Raw genomic sequence first — 17503 nt, 5'->3', positions numbered from 1 at the left:
CATTTGTGATTTAAATTAGCTTGGTGTACATTACCAATGACTCTCATTGTACTCCACATAAGTTGATTTTTCAAGGAATCTTTTCGTTGGTTTTTTTTCTTCTATTTTTTAAATTTTCTCGTTAATCATAAGGGCCGGGTTTTCAGGAACCATTAACTGTAATTATTTCTTATACATTTTATCTTTCAAACTATAAAACAGTACTATGGCTGCGGTGATACATAGAAATTAAGGGCACTTGAGGCGACCACCACGAGTGGTAATGGAGGCATAGCACGGGCAGAGGTGGTGGTTTCCGGCTGTGCCTGGTGGAACACAGTTGCAGCGGGAACAACAGCTGTTGCATGCTCTCAAACACAGATTCGGCCTAGACGACTTGCTGCATCTACCTTTGCATCTCCCATCACAATCTACACACATATATGATGATAGTTTCATACACACATGTCTAGTTTCAAAACTCATCAAAAGTGAGTATCTATAAACAGCAAAATACGTACCAATTTTCACTACGCCTTCACCGACTTGTGCACCTTCAGCAGCGTGAACATGAAGCTGGAGAGAATGATCAAATAATTATCATGCATTAATAGCTAGTGATTCATTATCATTGATCAGCGTATGATTCAAGTATAGTATGAAGCAAATTACATTATGTGGTTCTTATAGAAATAAAGACAAAAATATGAACCTCATAAGTGATGTGACAGAAGAGGATAAGCAATAAAAGCAGTGTACTTCGGATAATTGCCATGTCTACGAAAACATGCAGTTTTTTTTTTTTTTTTTTTTTTGTTAAAATGAAAACATGCAGTTTCGTGCAAGATATAAAAAATATTATCTCTGATTCTCGTTTTGGTATTTCGGCTATGATTATATAAACCTAACACCTCTTTGGGTATATTTATAGTGCAAATCCAAATATTTTATTGTTACAACTTTTGTATTTTATAACAAGGTGGACGATCGTGCGTAGTTTTCATTTTTTTTAGCTAGGTTCGATAGTGAAGACATGTGTTCGAGATATAAGTGAGTGTGGTGAGTGTTCTCACGTTTACATGATGATGTGGAAGGATATGAACATGCCACCAAAGTAGAGTCCACATGCCACCCAATGGCAACGACCATCTCGTTGAAATTGGTAATGTTCTTTGCAAATTTCAATTTTAATAAGAAGATTTGGTGGCAGCTGAAGAGCAAGCATCTTCAATTTGTTAAATCACATAATTCGATTCACGCATTCTCTTTTACACGCGTATATTTTACAAGGTATGCATGTATAGTGTCGTCGTTATAGCCATTTTGATAAATGTGATTTTCTTTATAAAATTAAAATTTTAGAAAAAACTTGTAAAATTATTTTGAAAAGTATAATATAAAAAAGAAAGAAAAAATAAGTTTGAAGAAATTAAGTTGATGATGGTGAATATTTTTTGTGAAAATGTAATAGTAAAGTTAATTTAAACTAAGGTGTGATAACTGATGTGACACCACCACGTACGATGGTTCGGTTAACCATAACCCGGTCCAATGCATCTTGAACCACACGCTCTGACTCGGCGTCTAAAGCATTCGTGGCTTCATTAAGTAGCAACACTTTAGGGTCTTTAACAATTGCTCTGGCTATGGCTCAAGCTTTGGCTCTTCGCCAAAAAGATCGGATGAAGTCTCCTGATTGAGCTTCAGGATTTCACATAGAATTGGTGACCATCAAACCGTGCGTTTCCTCTCTACAAAACACATACAATTCATTAAACTTTCTAATTTCGTGAATGCTTATTGACACGAAGTTCTTACATTGTACTTGTTGATAAATACTAATTAATTCTAAAAGACATTCGTGAAAATTCTATCCTGCACATAAAAATAATCAAAACAGTAAACATTGCAATATAGAATTGGAATCAACATGTAAATACAGTACAAGCAGTTCACTCTTCTCAGCATTATCTTGCTTGCCTATCTAAGCCATGTAACTTCCCAAATTGATATACAATATAGTGACTTGTGGCATAGATACCAAACCAGACAATCATATTCAACAAGTAAAAGACATAGATAAAGGTAAAAGAAATGAGAAATTATATTAACAGTGATAAGCGACTTTTTGAAAACAACATGGAGCTTGCCATGAACCCTAACTAAGGTCGTGCCAAATAAGATTTAGTAATTATAAGAGAAACAAAACGACTCCAGATAATTTAAACTTTCACAATCAACCAGAATCAAAATCGAAGACGAGTGTTTTTGCTGAGATAGAAAAAAATATAAAAAAGGATACGTAGTTTGAGAATACTTACTCATAGAATTAACAGCCAACGGATTAGAGCGGATTATAGATTGAATGACGCTACATCACCAGATCTTGTCGTAGAGTGAAGATCCGCTGATGATACTCCCTTCCCCGTTTATGTTTTTTTTAGAGTACGGCTGAGTCCTCGAGACATGGTGAAGCGGAGAAGGAGAATGGGAAAGGTTAGATAATTTGAACGATGACATGTAATCAAAATTGAGTTGATGTGTATTAATTGTTATAATTTTATTGGTTATTGGTTTTTACTAATATGTCAGCTCTTCCTTTAACTAAAAAACTGATATGTCAGAAGAGGAGAGCAACACATTCTAGTTTTATTGTATTGATGAGTGAAACACGGCTCTATCCATGTTACATATACAAATTTTCAACAACACGAGTGAACCAACATTTACTTACCGTACCTAACGCGTAAACTTGTTTATTTTGGCAAGTCGTTTGCGGTCTTGGTAACATATTTATTTTATTTTGAAGGTGTTTTGTATATAATATCTACATATATATACAAGAACTTCCATTAATGGAGATACCATTTTGATTTAGTAGAATCACTCCTAAATTTAGTACACACTCCGCTACTAAATGACATTGATATGATGTGGCATTGGCCTTCTAACCAAGAGATCTTTCACCACACACGTGAGTAAATCAATCTCCGTACCAAGAAATTGCAAAAATGCTTTTCATGTTCTTCATCTTTATAATTCTTTGTTGTGAAAAAATTCACAGACCCAAATCATCATTGTTTAACACCTTAGTAGCTGTAAATTACCAAAATTTAGAAATCCCAAGAGCTTCAAAGGTTTTCATCCTACCATTTCCTCTCTCATCTTGGAATATTTTGTTGCTAATTTCCATTGTTATAGATGATCCATTTTTTTGCAGTCTCTAATTATTTTGAAATTTTTCAGGGTAGTTATACTTACAAGTTACAACAAGACGGGAATTTTAGTTGTCCGAAAGTAACGTTACGGTTTGATACGACTCATACCAATTCAACAACCATATAACTTCTCATTAGTTTATAGCTACACGTACATATACGTTTGTCTTTTAAAACATAACACATGCTATATATATAGAGGTAAATATAGAATTTAAGGGCATTTGAGACGGCCACCGCGAGTGGTAATAGAGGCGTAGCAAGGACAAAGGTGGTGGTTTCCGGCAGTACCAGGTGGCACACAGTTGCAGCGGGAACAACAGCTGTTGCATGCTCTCAAGCACAGTTTCGTTCTCGACGATTTGCTGCATCTACCTTTGCATCTCCCATCGCAGTCTACAATCAAACGTACACACATTCAAAAGTATAATCCGCCTTAAACTCACCAAAAGTATATATTTGGTTTTTTGTAGCAAGGGGAATTCCAAGTATTAGTCCATATAGATTCCTTCGTCCAAGACCATTAGCTTGTGATAACATCTCACTAAAAAGCGTTAAATGTTTGTCCATAAAGAAAGATAAAACTAATTGGGAAGAGAGTACTGAACCCATCAGAAATGTTAAGTTATGTACAAACATTAACATAAACATAGTTTACAAGTTAGGGTTACGTACCGATTTTCACTACGCCCTCACCAACCTTTGCGCCATCAGCAGCATGAACGTGAAGCTGAAGAGGATGATCATTCATCATCACCTTTATCAGTTATTTCTTATACATATAATTTAAACATAATATGATTCAAGATACATTAAGTGATGCTTCGATATATAAAAGACTAAATTATAAACCTCATAAGTGGTGAGACAGACAATGATTAGTAACAGAACCAGTTGACATCTTAAGCTTGCCATATATGCAACTTCTAAGAGTTTTGCAAGATATAAAACTAATTTTCTCTGATTCTGGTTTTGGTATTACGGCTATATATGTAATTGGCTTTGACATTTCTGGTATATTTATAGTGGCTAACCAATTATTATTTTATTGTTTACAACTTTTGTATTTTATATCACTGACAACTATAACTACTAATAATCCATGTATGAGTTGGATGGCCGTAGTTGTCTTTGTATAAGATAATGAACAACACTATATATGGTCATGGGTTTTTGAGCTAATAGGCTAATAATGTCCGAACACTCATGAGTCTTTAAAATATTTTGATATAAAATTAGCTTATTTTGCTTAATAAGATTTTTAGTTCAATATTTTGATGTTAAACTCATGCTATATTTTAATGATATGATTAACTACAATTAGTATGGACTTCTCTGCGTATATAGTATGGTATAATCGGATTTAAAATATGGTCTGAATGAAGAAGACAAGTGTTTGGAGATGTAAGTGTACTTGTGTGTGCTTCCACGAGTAGAAGATGACCTGGAAGGATATGAACATGCCAGCAAAGTAGAGTCCGCATGGTACCTAGTGGCAATGCTCGTTAATTAAAGAGGTAATGTCCAATACAGAATCATAAGATTTGGTGGCAGCAAAATAGCAAAACTCCAATTTTTAAAAACATACATCATACGATTCACGCGTTCTCCTTTTACACGCGTATGGTACTACACGAGGCATGTGTGTTCCACGTTGAATCACCCGACTCTTATCAAAAATATATGATTCAAATAATTTTTAGTTAAAAGTAATAACAATTATTCACTTAAACGAAGATCAATGATTCTTTATTTAATTCGCTGATACAAATCAGGTTTTGCTCTAATTCTAAGATAACAACACTCAAATACTAAGTACAACAATATCAACGATCACTCAGTTTGAAACACTAAAACCGAACCCAACACCGAGTGCATTGAGCAATACAATCTCCTTTACAATCCACATTGTATCCCAACACTTTCGGATTCCGAAGCAACAGGTTCTTTAGTTGCTTACCCGAAATCCCCCATTGGTTTTCCAAAATCCCAATGTTTGGTTTCATCTCCTCTTCTAAGCTGCAACCGAGTACCTCCGGAAACTTCTTCATCACCTTATGTAGATCTTCGTCCGATAAACCGAGACTTCTAAGGAACTCAAGTATTTGATTCAAAGTTTCCACCTTTGGATTCTCTTTCGCTCGCTCTTCAGTCCAGTACGGCGAGTGGACATGACCAAACGCTTTTCCAAGTATCTTGTCTTTCTCCTCTACGCTGAAATCAAAACAAGACAGAGCTTCTTTGCATTCTTCCCATGTCTTTGGATCTTCTTCCTTAGAGGTTTCCACTTGTTTTGTTGAACAAAGCACTACCCATTTGTTTCGTGAAACAAGAGATGCCCTTACTCCTCCAATGACACCATGATATGACGTGTTCATCCTCAATGGTAAAACATTATTGTATGTTACAAGATCAGACTGCAAAACAAAAGCAATGTATTATGTACCATGAGATTTCAGAAAAGACCATTAGTGCATAAGGCTTTGGTCAGCGAATATGTTACATATACAGCAGAGTGGCGGACGCATTTCGCCGAACCCAGTGTTGCCAAAGGTGAAGCTAAAGAGTTTCCTAGCATCTCCTGTTTATCAGCAAACCAAGTAGTAACTATGATGCAGAAGAAACCAGCAATTACATCCTAAACAATGTTTGTATCAATTAACAAACAAGACTATCATCGCATACGCAGCTCTAGTTCTCTGATAGTGCATTAAGTTCGTTAATATGTAAACCTCTTTCATTAATTGTTTTTAAAAGACATTCGCGATCAAACAAAAGCAACTATCCAATACAAACAGCTCTTCTAAACCTCTCAAACTAACTTCATATACATATACATTCATACCCATCAAGAACACACTGAAGCTAATACTAAATAAGTAATAGCCTCCTGAATACAATACGAGAGAGTATCATAATCTTAAGGACAAAACCGTGAGTGAATTTGTTAAGTAACTTGACAGGAACAAAAGCATCAGCTTGGTTTTTGTAGTTTCATCTACTCTAATTTGAGAAGACATACTGATAACCTCAACATCGCAGAGAGTTGATGAACAGAATCATAATGGAACTATATATTCTTCTCAATTACATATAATCTAGACAAAAGCAAAACTCAACTCTTCTCCCACAAAAAAAAAAACACATAATTACTTGTCCATAAACCAATTCAAGAACCCCCTTTATAATAAAAATCCCAAATTTTGCATAACCCTAATCGAATTCGAGAATCTAATTCATAGGAAACTACAGATTGGGAAAATTAGTCGACAAGGTATAGAGAAAGGTGATACCTTTAGTGCGAACTCCGTCACCGGAGAATCCCGAACCACAGAGTCAAGAAGATGTGTAACCGAGTCAAAAGTTTCACGAACTCTCTGATACTGCGATTCAGATATAGGAACCAACCATTGTTCGTTTTAGAGATGATGAGGCAGGCACACACACAAGTCGCTTTCATTAATTTTGCGTCTTTACGTTGTTTCCAACAGTCAGTCACGGATTTGTGATGTTCGTAACTTAACCGGACCCGGCTATTTTCAACGGTTTCAACTGCGATTCATATGTCATACCGGGTGATTAAATTTAGGTGAATTATTTTGCAGGCTACAAAATGACAAACATATGGCTATAGCCTATAGGCAACCAAAAATTTGGTGACATAATCTCTTAAGAAAGTTTAGTTATTTATATTTTAAATAATTATTGTAACATCTTGAACTTTCAAAAAAAAAAATATTTATTGTTAACTTTAAAAATGAATAGAAATACTTATAAAACCAGGGAACTTATCTTTATCATCATTTTTGTTATTATACAATAAATTATTGTAAAATTTGATAATTTGATTTTTTTAATAGCATATGTTGGATTTTCCTTAAAAAGGTATGCTTAACTCCACATTTCTTAGGAACATTGATAAGATCGTCATCAATGTTGCAGATAATAAGCAAATATATCCTTGTATGAATTTGGTTTGAAGTTTGGACCAATGATAAGAAGAGGGTAATAATATTTTATAAACTTGATGGTAATGACGATGAGTTATATTAAATATTATGTTACTTCGTATGATTAACTTACATTTTTTGGAGATGAATAGTGAAATTACAAAAATTGGCAACTTAATAGACTTTTTAATTAATTTTACGATAGCTTTAATTGATAAGTTATTATTGGTCAATAAAAATGGTCTTAATTATTGATTTTGTCTGAACGAATTAATATTTTACAATTTGTTTAATTATATGTATAAAACACTGATAATTAACACATGTACAACTCAATGATGTAACATTATGAAAAAAGAAAAACAATAATTAAGAAGTCTAAAGTAGAAAATAGTTCTAACTTATTTATGAACATTTATAATTCTATAAATTAAACACCAGTATTTAAAAGACCAAATATAATTATTAATAATCTGCACATGAATCGTTGACCATATACACATACACATGCATGTAAGAATCAATAAGCATATAGAAAATAAAGGATGTATGTAAAATTTTGAAAACATGGCATATAAGACTTCTTAGTTTCTACTTTCTACTAGCTTTCTAGTGTTTAAATTATTAAATTATGTTAGTAATGTTTTATAATTTAATTAATTTTCCTGACATAATTAATACATATATGTATAGAGGGAGAGAGGAATTCTCCAACATTTTGAGATAAGTGTTCATTGTTCATCATTTCATGTGAACTAGAGTCTAGATGGCGCAATACTTGTAGATTTCTCGAAATAGTTGGTCACCATATAATATAAGCATAAGGTCGCTCATCATTCATATAATCATATATGTTGACACTGATGATTACAATTATTTGTTGATTTATATATTTTCCCATGTGTCGACACGCCAATATTTTCATCTACTGATCTATTACTATTTGTTTTGTTTATAAACTCTTGTACACGTTTTTTACCATCATAAACATAATACAACACAATTGCTATGTAACATGAAGTTCGAGATTGACGTACAATCCAAGTCTAGCTAGTATAACACAGGGACTGATATACAATTTGGTTATAACTACACAACTTATAGACTATAGGTATGGATCTACTTTGAAATTAATCATCGTATCAATACTTGTTAATGATCGATTGTTGATTATTATTGTGTTTGATGGTTACTGACTTAACTCAATATTCTACAATTACTTTTACTTCGAATCATAAGGTGTATGAACATTATATTTTTTTTGCACTAAATGCATTATTTTGTCCATGAAACATATATGATACCAAAGTATGTATATGCGATATTTTTGTATTTATCCTCTAAAATTTATAAAATCATGCAAGTGTATCAATTTTTTTTTAATAATACAATGTAAAGAAAACTCGTAAAATGTTTATTGATTTACCTTGCTATTATTGTAAGAATATATAATACACCACTTGGTACCAAACAATATATCAAATGAATGCAATGATTTTGCTGATATTTATAAAACCTGTTTTTTTGGGAAAATAGTTAGGTTACCCATACACACCCACCCATCATAATGCACCCACCCATCATAATGGGTCGGATCCAAAAGGACAGTCTCGTGACTGCCACGTCATAAAAACAAACCGTTGCTGATCCAAAACTCACACACACACGCCGTCATATTACCCCGGAAGCGCGTGATATTTCACGCGCCTTCATCGCTCTCTCTCTCTCTTACCCAAATCAGATCGTTTTTTTAATGGTTGTTTAATTTTAATCGATCTTCTTCGTCAAGCATCTCTCAAAATCAAAAACAAAACAAGTTTGCTTCATTCATACTTCAATATTACTCCTCACATTCTCCACTCTAATACTTGTGTATGTAAAGAAGATTACGACGGAGACGTAGAGAGAGAGAGAGGCGGCGACGGAGAAGGAGGAGGAGGCTCGTTCGACAATGCGAGAATGGCTCAGTATAGGCAATCGGGAACGGAGAGATTTTTGGGAGGTCGAAGCGGTTACAATCCTTATGTCAACGGCGGAGCTTCGTCGGATCACGTAGCGATCGGGATCCGTAACGGCGGTGGTGGTGGTAATTTCGGAGTAGTTACGCAGCACGGAAAAGCTAGTCGATGGCGGCGATCTGCTCGTTTGGATAGGAATCGTCGTTTCGGTGTTGGCTCTTTGGTGTTTCTTCTTTGTGTTGTGCTTGTTGTTTGTGTTTCCGCTTACTATTATTTCTCCGGTTATACTAATTTTGGCAGAGATGATAAAGGTCAGTTCGATTTCTCGACTTTGAAAGTATGAACGATTCACTTAGCTAGATCCTGGTTTCGGTTGATAAGGAATTGAGAAATTGATGTTTTGATAGGATAAGGAAGGGAGCTGATGCGTTGTATTGCGTTTTTTTTTGCAGGAATTGATACATCTGAAGGTGATTTTCTCACGAATGTGTCAAGAACTGATCCTTTCAAAATACTTAAATTTGGTCATGGTTCAGTGTTACAAGGACGAGACTCGAGATATTGGGATAAGGATGATAGAAGACGGGATGAAGATTATAATGAGGATGATGTAGAGGTAGCTTCTGAGAATAAATCTGTTGCTGAGGAGAGGTCATTAGTGTCTGAAGTGAAGAAGGATTCATCGCTGCGCAATCCTTTCAAGGGTTCAGAATTGAAGGGGGTTGGTTTTTATAATGAAGCTGGACGTGATGAACTCAAGAAATATGAAGTGGAGTATCAGGCGTCTCTTATAAAAGGTGGTCAATCATTGAAAGAAAATGATGGGCATCATCAGCCGTTTGATACAGACCCTCATGGGGATGATTCAATTGATTCTCATGATACTCAAGGGGATGAATACGTTGATATGGGGCATGAGGGGGACGAAAATGAAGAATCACACAAAGATAATCATACGCACAATGAGGATGGTGCTGAAGAATCTCACAAAGAGAATGCATCCGTGTCTCTTCATTCCATGACCAAGCATCATAAAAATGAAAAGGTTAATGGAGCTACATCGAAAAGGTCACGTGGGAAGTCTACTCTTGTTGGTACGAGTGGTAAGTCTGGGAAAACATCACAACCTGATACAAAAAGACGAGCTCGAAGTCACAGATTTTCAGGTAATGTCTTCTAATTAGCTGGGTTGAAGAACATACTCTGGGCTCTTGCTTCTCAGAATCCTCTTTTTGTTTTAATCTTATAGGCGTATCTTGTGAGATGAAGCTGTTGAATTCCAGTCAACAAATACAAGAGCCATTGAACACTCAAAATTTTGCTACACCCTCCTTACAATACATACAGATGGAGGATAAACCCTATGGAGAAGAACAGTGGGAGCCTAAATTTGCAGGTCATCAGAGTTTACAGGAACGAGAAGACTCTTTCTTGGTTCAGAAACAGAAAATACATTGTGGCTTTGTCAAAGCCCCCGAAGGATTGCCAAGCACTGGATTTGACCTGACAGAAGATGATGCTAACTATATCAGTAGATGTCACATTGCTGTGATATCTTGTATCTTTGGAAATTCTGATCGCTTGAGGCATCCTGCTAATAAAATGGTATGATAAAGTAAGCCCTTGATGTATTTTCATGTTGTGTTTTCCTTCTTATTTCCACATCTATAATTTGAAATTCCTAGCCACAATTCTCTTTTAGCATCGGGTTAGATACATGGAAATAGCCCAACCTAGAGATTTAAGAAATTTTGTCGCACTTAGATACTCACTAGCTGAGATTTTTCAAGCTGAATTTGACGAATTGTTGAACCTGACTGGATGAGCAGTGAACTAATTTTGTCAACTAGATGAGTAGTTGACAGTTATATTTGAGTGCAAAATACTTTTAAAACAAAATTGGTCGCAGGAAAATATTGTGATGTATTTATAATTGCCATAGCCAGACGTACAAATGCTGAATTATGAATAGTTGAATGAACTCATATATATTGTTTGATGGGTTTTTATGTAATCATGAATTCAACCATCTCTTAAGCTCTATGCCCACCAGGAAATTTACATTGGTTCCCGTGACTTGTTAGTAGCTTCTACTGCGTTCATTTTGGCATGATTATAGTGCAATGAAAGCTAATAAACACAATAGTTACATATCCCTTTTGTATGTGGTTTCCTTTGATTACACGCTGTTATTATCAAATTTATATTCATTACTTTGCTAACCTGAGATTTCTTCCTTCGTTTAGGTGAGTAGTTTGTCAAGAAAAGATGTTTGCTTCGTTGTGTTTGTGGATGAGATTACCATGCAAACACTTTCTGGCGAAGGCCAAGTACCTGACGAAGCTGGATTCATTGGTCTGTGGAAGTTGGTTGTGGTGAGGAATCTTCCTTACGCAGATATGCGGAGGGTAGGCAAAATACCAAAACTGTTACCACACAGACTTTTCCCTTCGGCAAGGTGAGACTCATGTCGTAAGGATAGGTTTCAATAGGTCTAACTAGCACAATTTCTCCTGCAGTTACAATTAGCCAAAGTTAGAGGGACTAGACAAGCATTTCTCGGATTAGTATGAATGAATAAGAATCTACTGGAGAGGATATTAGTTTTCTAGCATATTGTCGCGGACCGATTCCGTACTAGTTTACGTATTTATAGTTTCCGTACTAAGCTACAAATGCAAGAGCCAAAATGGGAATACGTTAAAGTTTAGATGTTGGAAGTTATTTTGGTTACCCTCCTAAAGCTCTACAATTCAAAACAGAAACTCATCCGATGTATATTCTTTAGGTACTCAATCTGGTTAGACAGCAAGTTACGTCTCCAGTTGGACCCCCTAGTCATTTTGGAATACTTTCTGTGGCGTGAAGGGCACGAGTATGCTATTTCCAATCATTACGACCGCCATTGCCTATGGGAAGAGGTTGCACAAAACAAGAAGCTGAACAAGTACAATCACACTGTCATTGATCAGCAGTTTGAGTTTTACCAGACTGACGGGCTGACGAGATTCAATGCTTCAGATCCCAACAAGCTTCTACCCAGCAGTAAGTTCTTTTTGATAACTGCAATACGACATGATCAAAGCCCCGCTTAGGAAGCTTTGTCTGTAGTTTGTGGCCATAGCTGCTTGTGTTTGCTTACAACATGGACGATGAATGATTAGAAAGAAACTGGTCGATAATAATTACNTGCAGTTACAATTAGCCAAAGTTAGAGGGACTAGACAAGCATTTCTCGGATTAGTATGAATGAATAAGAATCTACTGGAGAGGATATTAGTTTTCTAGCATATTGTCGCGGACCGATTCCGTACTAGTTTACGTATTTATAGTTTCCGTACTAAGCTACAAATGCAAGAGCCAAAATGGGAATACGTTGAAGTTTAGATGTTGGAAGTTATTTTGGTTACCCTCCTAAAGCTCTACAATTCAAAACAGAAACTCATCCGATGTATATTCTTTAGGTACTCAATCTGGTTAGACAGCAAGTTACGTCTCCAGTTGGACCCCCTAGTCATTTTGGAATACTTTCTGTGGCGTGAAGGGCACGAGTATGCTATTTCCAATCATTACGACCGCCATTGCCTATGGGAAGAGGTTGCACAAAACAAGAAGTTGAACAAGTACAATCACACTGTCATTGATCAGCAGTTTGAGTTTTACCAGACTGACGGGCTGACGAGATTCAATGCTTCAGATCCCAACAAGCTTCTACCCAGCAGTAAGTTCTTTTTGATAACTGCAATACGACATGATCAAAGCCCCGCTTAGGAAGCTTTGTCTGTAGTTTGTGGCCATAGCTGCTTGTGTTTGCTTACAACATGGACGATGAATGATTAGAAAGAAACTGGTCGATAATAATTACAAAAAAATGATTAGTGTGCATGGTAAAGTAACAAAATCTTATCAAGCATGATAAAGTAGAATTCTTTTGCCAACGATTTGCATATAAAATTATGCTAATACGTGCATTGTGGAATTTCACACAAAAGCTTTCCAATGCTGTGCATTTGTGTTTGAATCTCATGTGAAAATTGGTCACATGTATCTGATTGCTGTCAACTGCAGTTCAAGTCTTCAAATTTAAGTCTTCATTGTGGGTTAAATGCTTATTGGCTCCGAGTTATGCTATGGTCGACCAATAGATGTATTCAACACATTCATATGTTTTTCTTTTCTCACTTTGTGACTATAATCCTCCTTGTGTATGTTGTTTGCAGATGTTCCAGAAGGGTCTTTTATTGTACGGGAACATACCCCCATGTCAAACCTATTCTCCTGTCTTTGGTTCAACGAAGTTGAGCGCTTCACTCCCCGAGATCAGCTGAGCTTTGCATACACCTACCAGAAATTAATAAGGATGAATCCGGACACTCCATTTAATCTTCACATGTTCAAGGTAAAAGGTTCATGTTTCAATAACCTTCAATGAAACTGTTAAGAATCAAATATTGACCTGCTTATAGGCATATGTGAATTTGCATTGTTTCCACATTCAAGCTGGGTTTAGGATAGATAGAGATCTTGTACTTACGGATTTTTGCAAAAGTGGAGTTGGTATAGTATAGTCTGTAAGATATAAAAACTAGTATCAGAGCTGAATATATGAAACTAGTATCATGAGTTTGTAGAAAGTGATGAATATGAATGTCAGATGGGTTACTTGAATCAAATCCCTTTGTAGGAATGTGTCACAATGCAGGTTTGGCTATATTTTCGAGTTATGTTCATATCATGATCCTGACCAAAACGCGCGTATCAAGAAGAAAAATTCTAAGTTTTTTTTGTCCCTTCTGTAATATTTTCAGGATTGCGAGAGGAGAAAAATCACGAAATTGTTTCGTCACAGATCAGAGGAGAAGCGAAACCTTATACAAGCAGCAACACAATAACACAGACCATTTTTTTCTGAATGCTGTATATTATCGCGGCTGTATTGACTGTGAGTAAGAGTAAAACACCACAGTTAATTTTCTCTGAACTAACATTGTTGTGAGAAGATCAAGAACACCCACGTTTCAGGTGAGAACTCGTTTAGAGGTATACACATGTGATGTGATTTTAAGAGGGATGGAGGAGGAGAGGTGTTTCATTGGTAAAAAAAGGCCGATTCAATTCATTAACAGTCGTCTCAATGTTTAATTCAATTCATTGCTTCTGTAGGCTTTGTAGTCTGTATCAGTGTATGATTTCAACGAGAACCCATAAAGTTCTGATTGATTATCGCGAAAGCAGTTTCAGGTTTGGGTTCTGATATGGTATTGGGCATAAAATCCATTGAAGGTATTTCTATGATTTCAGTGCGTTATATTTATTAATGTCACTTTTGGTAAGGCCGATATTAATTTGGGACCAAACTTCAAACTGAGCTACTTGTATGGTACACTCAAATCCAACGCAATACGAAATGTTCCCGAAAATTTTGTTCTGTATGATGACAATGGTTAAGGTGCTCAAGACAAGAGTACACATTCAAGAAGCCAATTTTTCAGTATAACAAAAATATTTTGTGGAAAAATGATCAGCTAATAATAAGAATGCTATTTCTCTACAGCCGATGATACTAAGGCACTGAAGACCTTGAGGTATAAGATTATATTTACGCATATATAGGCAAAACAACCTTATGAACGTGATGAACTTTCTTGTCTCCGAAGTGGTACAGCTGCTTCAAGATCCTCTTCTTGTTGCTTGACCTGACGTGCAGGCCGTGGTGACTTTGCTGACTCTTGGCGTCTTAGACTGAGAATGATGCCTTCTTGTGCAAACCCTTTACTGTCTTCTGAATGTTTTGGAAGTCGCAGAAGCAGATGATTCTCCGATGATAAATCTGCATATTTTGTCGCGGTTGATTATTTGATTATGAACAAAGCTTGAAATGAACTTATCCTGCAAACAATCAAGAAACAAAAAAAATTGCTTACTTCCTTTAGACTCGCCATCAACCATATCTGCTGTTGTGTGAAGAAGAAACGTTCCAGATAGGATTGTGACGAACCCACACAACTCTGTCATGATCTGTGTTCCGTTCTGCCCATCCCAGTCCTGTTTAGGCATTGCAATCACCAGACAAACAAACAGATCATACCATTGCTTATGGCCAATTGTTTTGTAAACTGCAATGTAGAATATGATATATAGAGAGACAAAGAAACAAGTAATACCTTAAACATAATGATACTAGCCAAGATCGTCAATGATGTGAACATAACATAATATATGGGCGAAACCACTGCTGTATTGAACGTATCAAGCGCCTGCCAGAGAGAAAAAGCGAGAACCCGAAATAAATCTTCCTAAACCAGCATTTCATCCAATAACATAACCAAAGACAAAATGTGTAGAACTGGCACTTTCACTTACCTTGTTTAGATAGTTCATTTGTGTTAGAATGCACATAAGAACTATCACAGTGAAGACCCATGTTTGCGGGTATCCTAATTGATTCGTTCCAGAAAAAGTGAGCTTCAATGCTATCCCGAGAGCTTTCACGCTCATAACCTGTTTGGTAAACAGTCACGAACATTGTCACTCCAACAAGGGTAAGCCGTAAGAGATTTATAGAGCGATCACGTACCGATAACGATCCTATGAGAGAGCAAACACCGATATATACCATGACATGTGACTTCCCATAAAGTGGTACAAATTGAACTATAAGTAAGATGGCCGCTCCTACCACACCCGCGGCGTAGAAGAGAAAAGCTGTTAAAGAACACACAATGTGTCATGAAACTATCATATAATCTTAATGGGAGATGTTTGGACTTTGAAAGGGAGAGAGAGAGAGAGAGAGAGAGAGAGAGAGAGAGAGAGAGAGAGAGATGTTTGTACCAGGTTCTGTTGCAAGATTCCATACTTCTAAAACAGAATCAATATCTCGTTCTTGTGGAGCATGTAATGCAATTGTTACCGAACCAACAATACATAAAGCACAACCAAGGATCCCGAAAGTGTGTAGCTTTTCATGTAAGATGATATGTGCAAGCGAAGCGCTGCAACATAAACACAATAAAAAAGCTCAATGATTCTATATACAACTTGGATGGATAGGTTATGAAGCTATCAAATATAAAACCCAATCTATAGCAAAAGACTACCTAAGCCTAGGGAACAAACCGTTGTTATGCGAAACTTATGAGTTTATTCACACCTGATAATAATGCTAAGCGCACCGAGAGGGGTAACTAGAATGGCAGGTGCAAACGCATACGCGGCAAAGTTTGCAATTTCCCCCACAATCACTACAAAACAAGCAACATTGTATCTACCATAAATGTCATAACAATCTTCCAAGAAGAATAATAATGCCAACACCACAGTCACCAGCTAAGTTCAGGGTAAGAAATGTCTTAAAACAAAAACAGTAAGAATCAAGGTAACTCACTTGTTATCATGCCTATCCACCAGAGTGGCTCAAGCAAGTATGAATAACCTCCAGACCCTACACAAATGTCACCACCAAAAATTAGCCAAACAGACATGAAAGAAACACCAACATTGTACAAGATCTACGAGACTTGAGATCATTGCAATGAAGATTTTGCCATGTCCTCTACACCATTTTGCCATTGATCATATAACTCCCAGGAATTACAAAAGAACTAACAAAATCCACCAAAGAAAGCTGCATTTGAAAATTGAAAATTCCAGACACCTTCCAGATTAAATCAATAGCAAACAAAAAGTTTCAATTTTTGGCACTCAAGTCTCCATTTCAACACACATTTCAAGTGAAGCAGACACTGATTGACCAATAGACACATTCATAAACCCAAATTACCAATAGCAAAGTTTAAACAGCGCAGAAGTAGCGAGTGAGAATAGACCTGCTCTGAGACCAGAAGCACCAGCCCTCTTAAGTCCTTTCTTCTTCACAATGAAGCTGGCACCAATGAATAAGCTTGAAGATAGAGCCAAAACTAAACCCTTTACATTATCCGAGGACATTCCCCTATACGCATCTCTCCAACTTCCACCAGAATCCACCATTGCTTCTAAAGCACAAAACAAAAACCTAAAACTCCTAAATATAACCCAGGAAGGCCAAAAGCACCGAGCTTTAGCTACTGGGTATGCTCGATTTTGCGATTGACAGTGAAATGCCAGAAACTTTCAGATCTTGGGTGGCTTTGGATAAGAAAATGATATGGGTGTTGGAGAGCAAATGTTGTAGATTACAAAAATAAAAAAGTGACAATTGAAGAGAGAAGAAAGAGAGGGAAGGAAGGAAAGAAGTGAAGAAGAAGTGTTCAAGCATCTAAGAAATCCACACAACAATGCAAGCATCCAATAGAAAAAAGGAGAGATGGAGATGCGTATGCGCAAATTGCATACTGTACTGAACTGAACTGTGAGAAATGTGAGAAAGGTGAATCCTTTTGAGGCTTTCTCTTTT

The 17503-nt window shown here is 36.2% G+C and overlaps 5 protein-coding genes across 6 annotated transcripts; 1 reads left to right on the top strand and 4 right to left on the bottom strand.

The window, feature by feature from the left end:
* On the bottom strand, nucleotides 140-934 carry LOC104721960 (gibberellin-regulated protein 3-like). The gene is made up of 3 exons (XM_010440040.2): nucleotides 692-934; nucleotides 501-555; nucleotides 140-410 (listed from the first exon to the last, which is right to left on the bottom strand). Exons 1-3 carry the CDS (start codon nucleotides 752-754, stop codon nucleotides 229-231), a joined length of 300 nt encoding a protein of 99 aa, XP_010438342.1. The 5' UTR covers nucleotides 755-934; the 3' UTR covers nucleotides 140-228.
* LOC104721927 (gibberellin-regulated protein 2) lies at nucleotides 3309-4202 on the bottom strand. 2 transcript variants are annotated; one of them, XM_010440007.2, is made up of 3 exons: nucleotides 4050-4193; nucleotides 3873-3927; nucleotides 3309-3593 (listed from the first exon to the last, which is right to left on the bottom strand). In XM_010440007.2, exons 1-3 carry the CDS (start codon nucleotides 4110-4112, stop codon nucleotides 3412-3414), a joined length of 300 nt encoding a protein of 99 aa, XP_010438309.1. In that variant the 5' UTR covers nucleotides 4113-4193; the 3' UTR covers nucleotides 3309-3411. The 2 variants fall into 2 exon arrangements, with proteins under 2 accessions (XP_010438309.1, XP_019087434.1); XM_019231889.1 differs by lacking the exon at nucleotides 3309-3593 and adding an exon at nucleotides 3600-3799 and having other exon boundaries at nucleotides 4050-4202.
* LOC104721917 lies at nucleotides 4925-6713 on the bottom strand. The gene is made up of 3 exons (XM_010439997.2): nucleotides 6491-6713; nucleotides 5701-5778; nucleotides 4925-5614 (listed from the first exon to the last, which is right to left on the bottom strand). The coding sequence occupies exons 2-3, from the start codon at nucleotides 5773-5775 to the stop codon at nucleotides 5048-5050; spliced, it is 642 nt and encodes a 213-aa protein (XP_010438299.1). The 5' UTR covers nucleotides 5776-5778; nucleotides 6491-6713; the 3' UTR covers nucleotides 4925-5047.
* Nucleotides 8816-14400, top strand: LOC104721907. The gene is made up of 7 exons (XM_010439986.2): nucleotides 8816-9416; nucleotides 9558-10271; nucleotides 10355-10710; nucleotides 11352-11563; nucleotides 11894-12150; nucleotides 13326-13504; nucleotides 13914-14400. The coding sequence occupies exons 1-7, from the start codon at nucleotides 9107-9109 to the stop codon at nucleotides 13995-13997; spliced, it is 2112 nt and encodes a 703-aa protein (XP_010438288.1). The 5' UTR covers nucleotides 8816-9106; the 3' UTR covers nucleotides 13998-14400.
* LOC104721896 (probable magnesium transporter NIPA5) lies at nucleotides 14556-17503 on the bottom strand. The gene is made up of 9 exons (XM_010439976.2): nucleotides 16935-17503; nucleotides 16493-16549; nucleotides 16259-16349; nucleotides 15940-16100; nucleotides 15683-15810; nucleotides 15469-15606; nucleotides 15270-15362; nucleotides 15030-15150; nucleotides 14556-14935 (listed from the first exon to the last, which is right to left on the bottom strand). The coding sequence occupies exons 1-9, from the start codon at nucleotides 17095-17097 to the stop codon at nucleotides 14730-14732; spliced, it is 1158 nt and encodes a 385-aa protein (XP_010438278.1). The 5' UTR covers nucleotides 17098-17503; the 3' UTR covers nucleotides 14556-14729.

This window comes from Camelina sativa, chromosome 2 (genome assembly GCF_000633955.1).
Source record: "Camelina sativa cultivar DH55 chromosome 2, Cs, whole genome shotgun sequence".
Lineage (NCBI taxonomy): Eukaryota > Viridiplantae > Streptophyta > Magnoliopsida > Brassicales > Brassicaceae > Camelina > Camelina sativa.
This window is presented reverse-complemented; position numbering and strand designations above follow the sequence as displayed.

Bases quoted from the DNA above. Each gene is read 5' to 3' on its own strand.
- LOC104721960 (XM_010440040.2), bottom strand. From the start codon at position 754: ATGGCAATTATCCGAAGTACACTGCTTTTATTGCTTATCCTCTTCTGT. The intron at 556-691 runs GTTCATATTTTT...CATTCTCTCCAG, and splicing joins TCTGTCACATCACTTATGAG to CTTCATGTTCACGCTGCTGA. The intron at 411-500 runs GTACGTATTTTG...ATATGTGTGTAG, and splicing joins TGAAGGCGTAGTGAAAATTG to ATTGTGATGGGAGATGCAAA.
- LOC104721927 (XM_019231889.1), bottom strand. From the start codon at position 4,112: ATGGCAAGCTTAAGATGTCAACTGGTTCTGTTACTAATCATTGTCTGT. The intron at 3,928-4,049 runs GTTTATAATTTA...CATCCTCTTCAG, and splicing joins TCTGTCTCACCACTTATGAG to CTTCACGTTCATGCTGCTGA. The intron at 3,800-3,872 runs GTACGTAACCCT...TGATGGGTTCAG, and splicing joins TGAGGGCGTAGTGAAAATCG to TACTCTCTTCCCAATTAGTT.
- LOC104721917 (XM_010439997.2), bottom strand. From the start codon at position 5,775: ATGCTAGGAAACTCTTTAGCTTCACCTTTGGCAACACTGGGTTCGGCG. The intron at 5,615-5,700 runs GTAACATATTCG...TTTGTTTTGCAG, and splicing joins TCCGCCACTCTGCTGTATAT to TCTGATCTTGTAACATACAA.
- LOC104721907 (XM_010439986.2), top strand. From the start codon at position 9,107: ATGGCTCAGTATAGGCAATCGGGAACGGAGAGATTTTTGGGAGGTCGA. The intron at 10,711-11,351 runs GTATGATAAAGT...TCCTTCGTTTAG, and splicing joins GGCATCCTGCTAATAAAATG to GTGAGTAGTTTGTCAAGAAA. The intron at 12,151-13,325 runs GTAAGTTCTTTT...TGTTGTTTGCAG, and splicing joins CAACAAGCTTCTACCCAGCA to ATGTTCCAGAAGGGTCTTTT.
- LOC104721896 (XM_010439976.2), bottom strand. From the start codon at position 17,097: ATGGTGGATTCTGGTGGAAGTTGGAGAGATGCGTATAGGGGAATGTCC. The intron at 15,363-15,468 runs GTAAGTGAAAGT...TCTCTCTGGCAG, and splicing joins AAATGAACTATCTAAACAAG to GCGCTTGATACGTTCAATAC. The intron at 15,151-15,269 runs GTATTACTTGTT...ATGCCTAAACAG, and splicing joins CTAGTATCATTATGTTTAAG to GACTGGGATGGGCAGAACGG.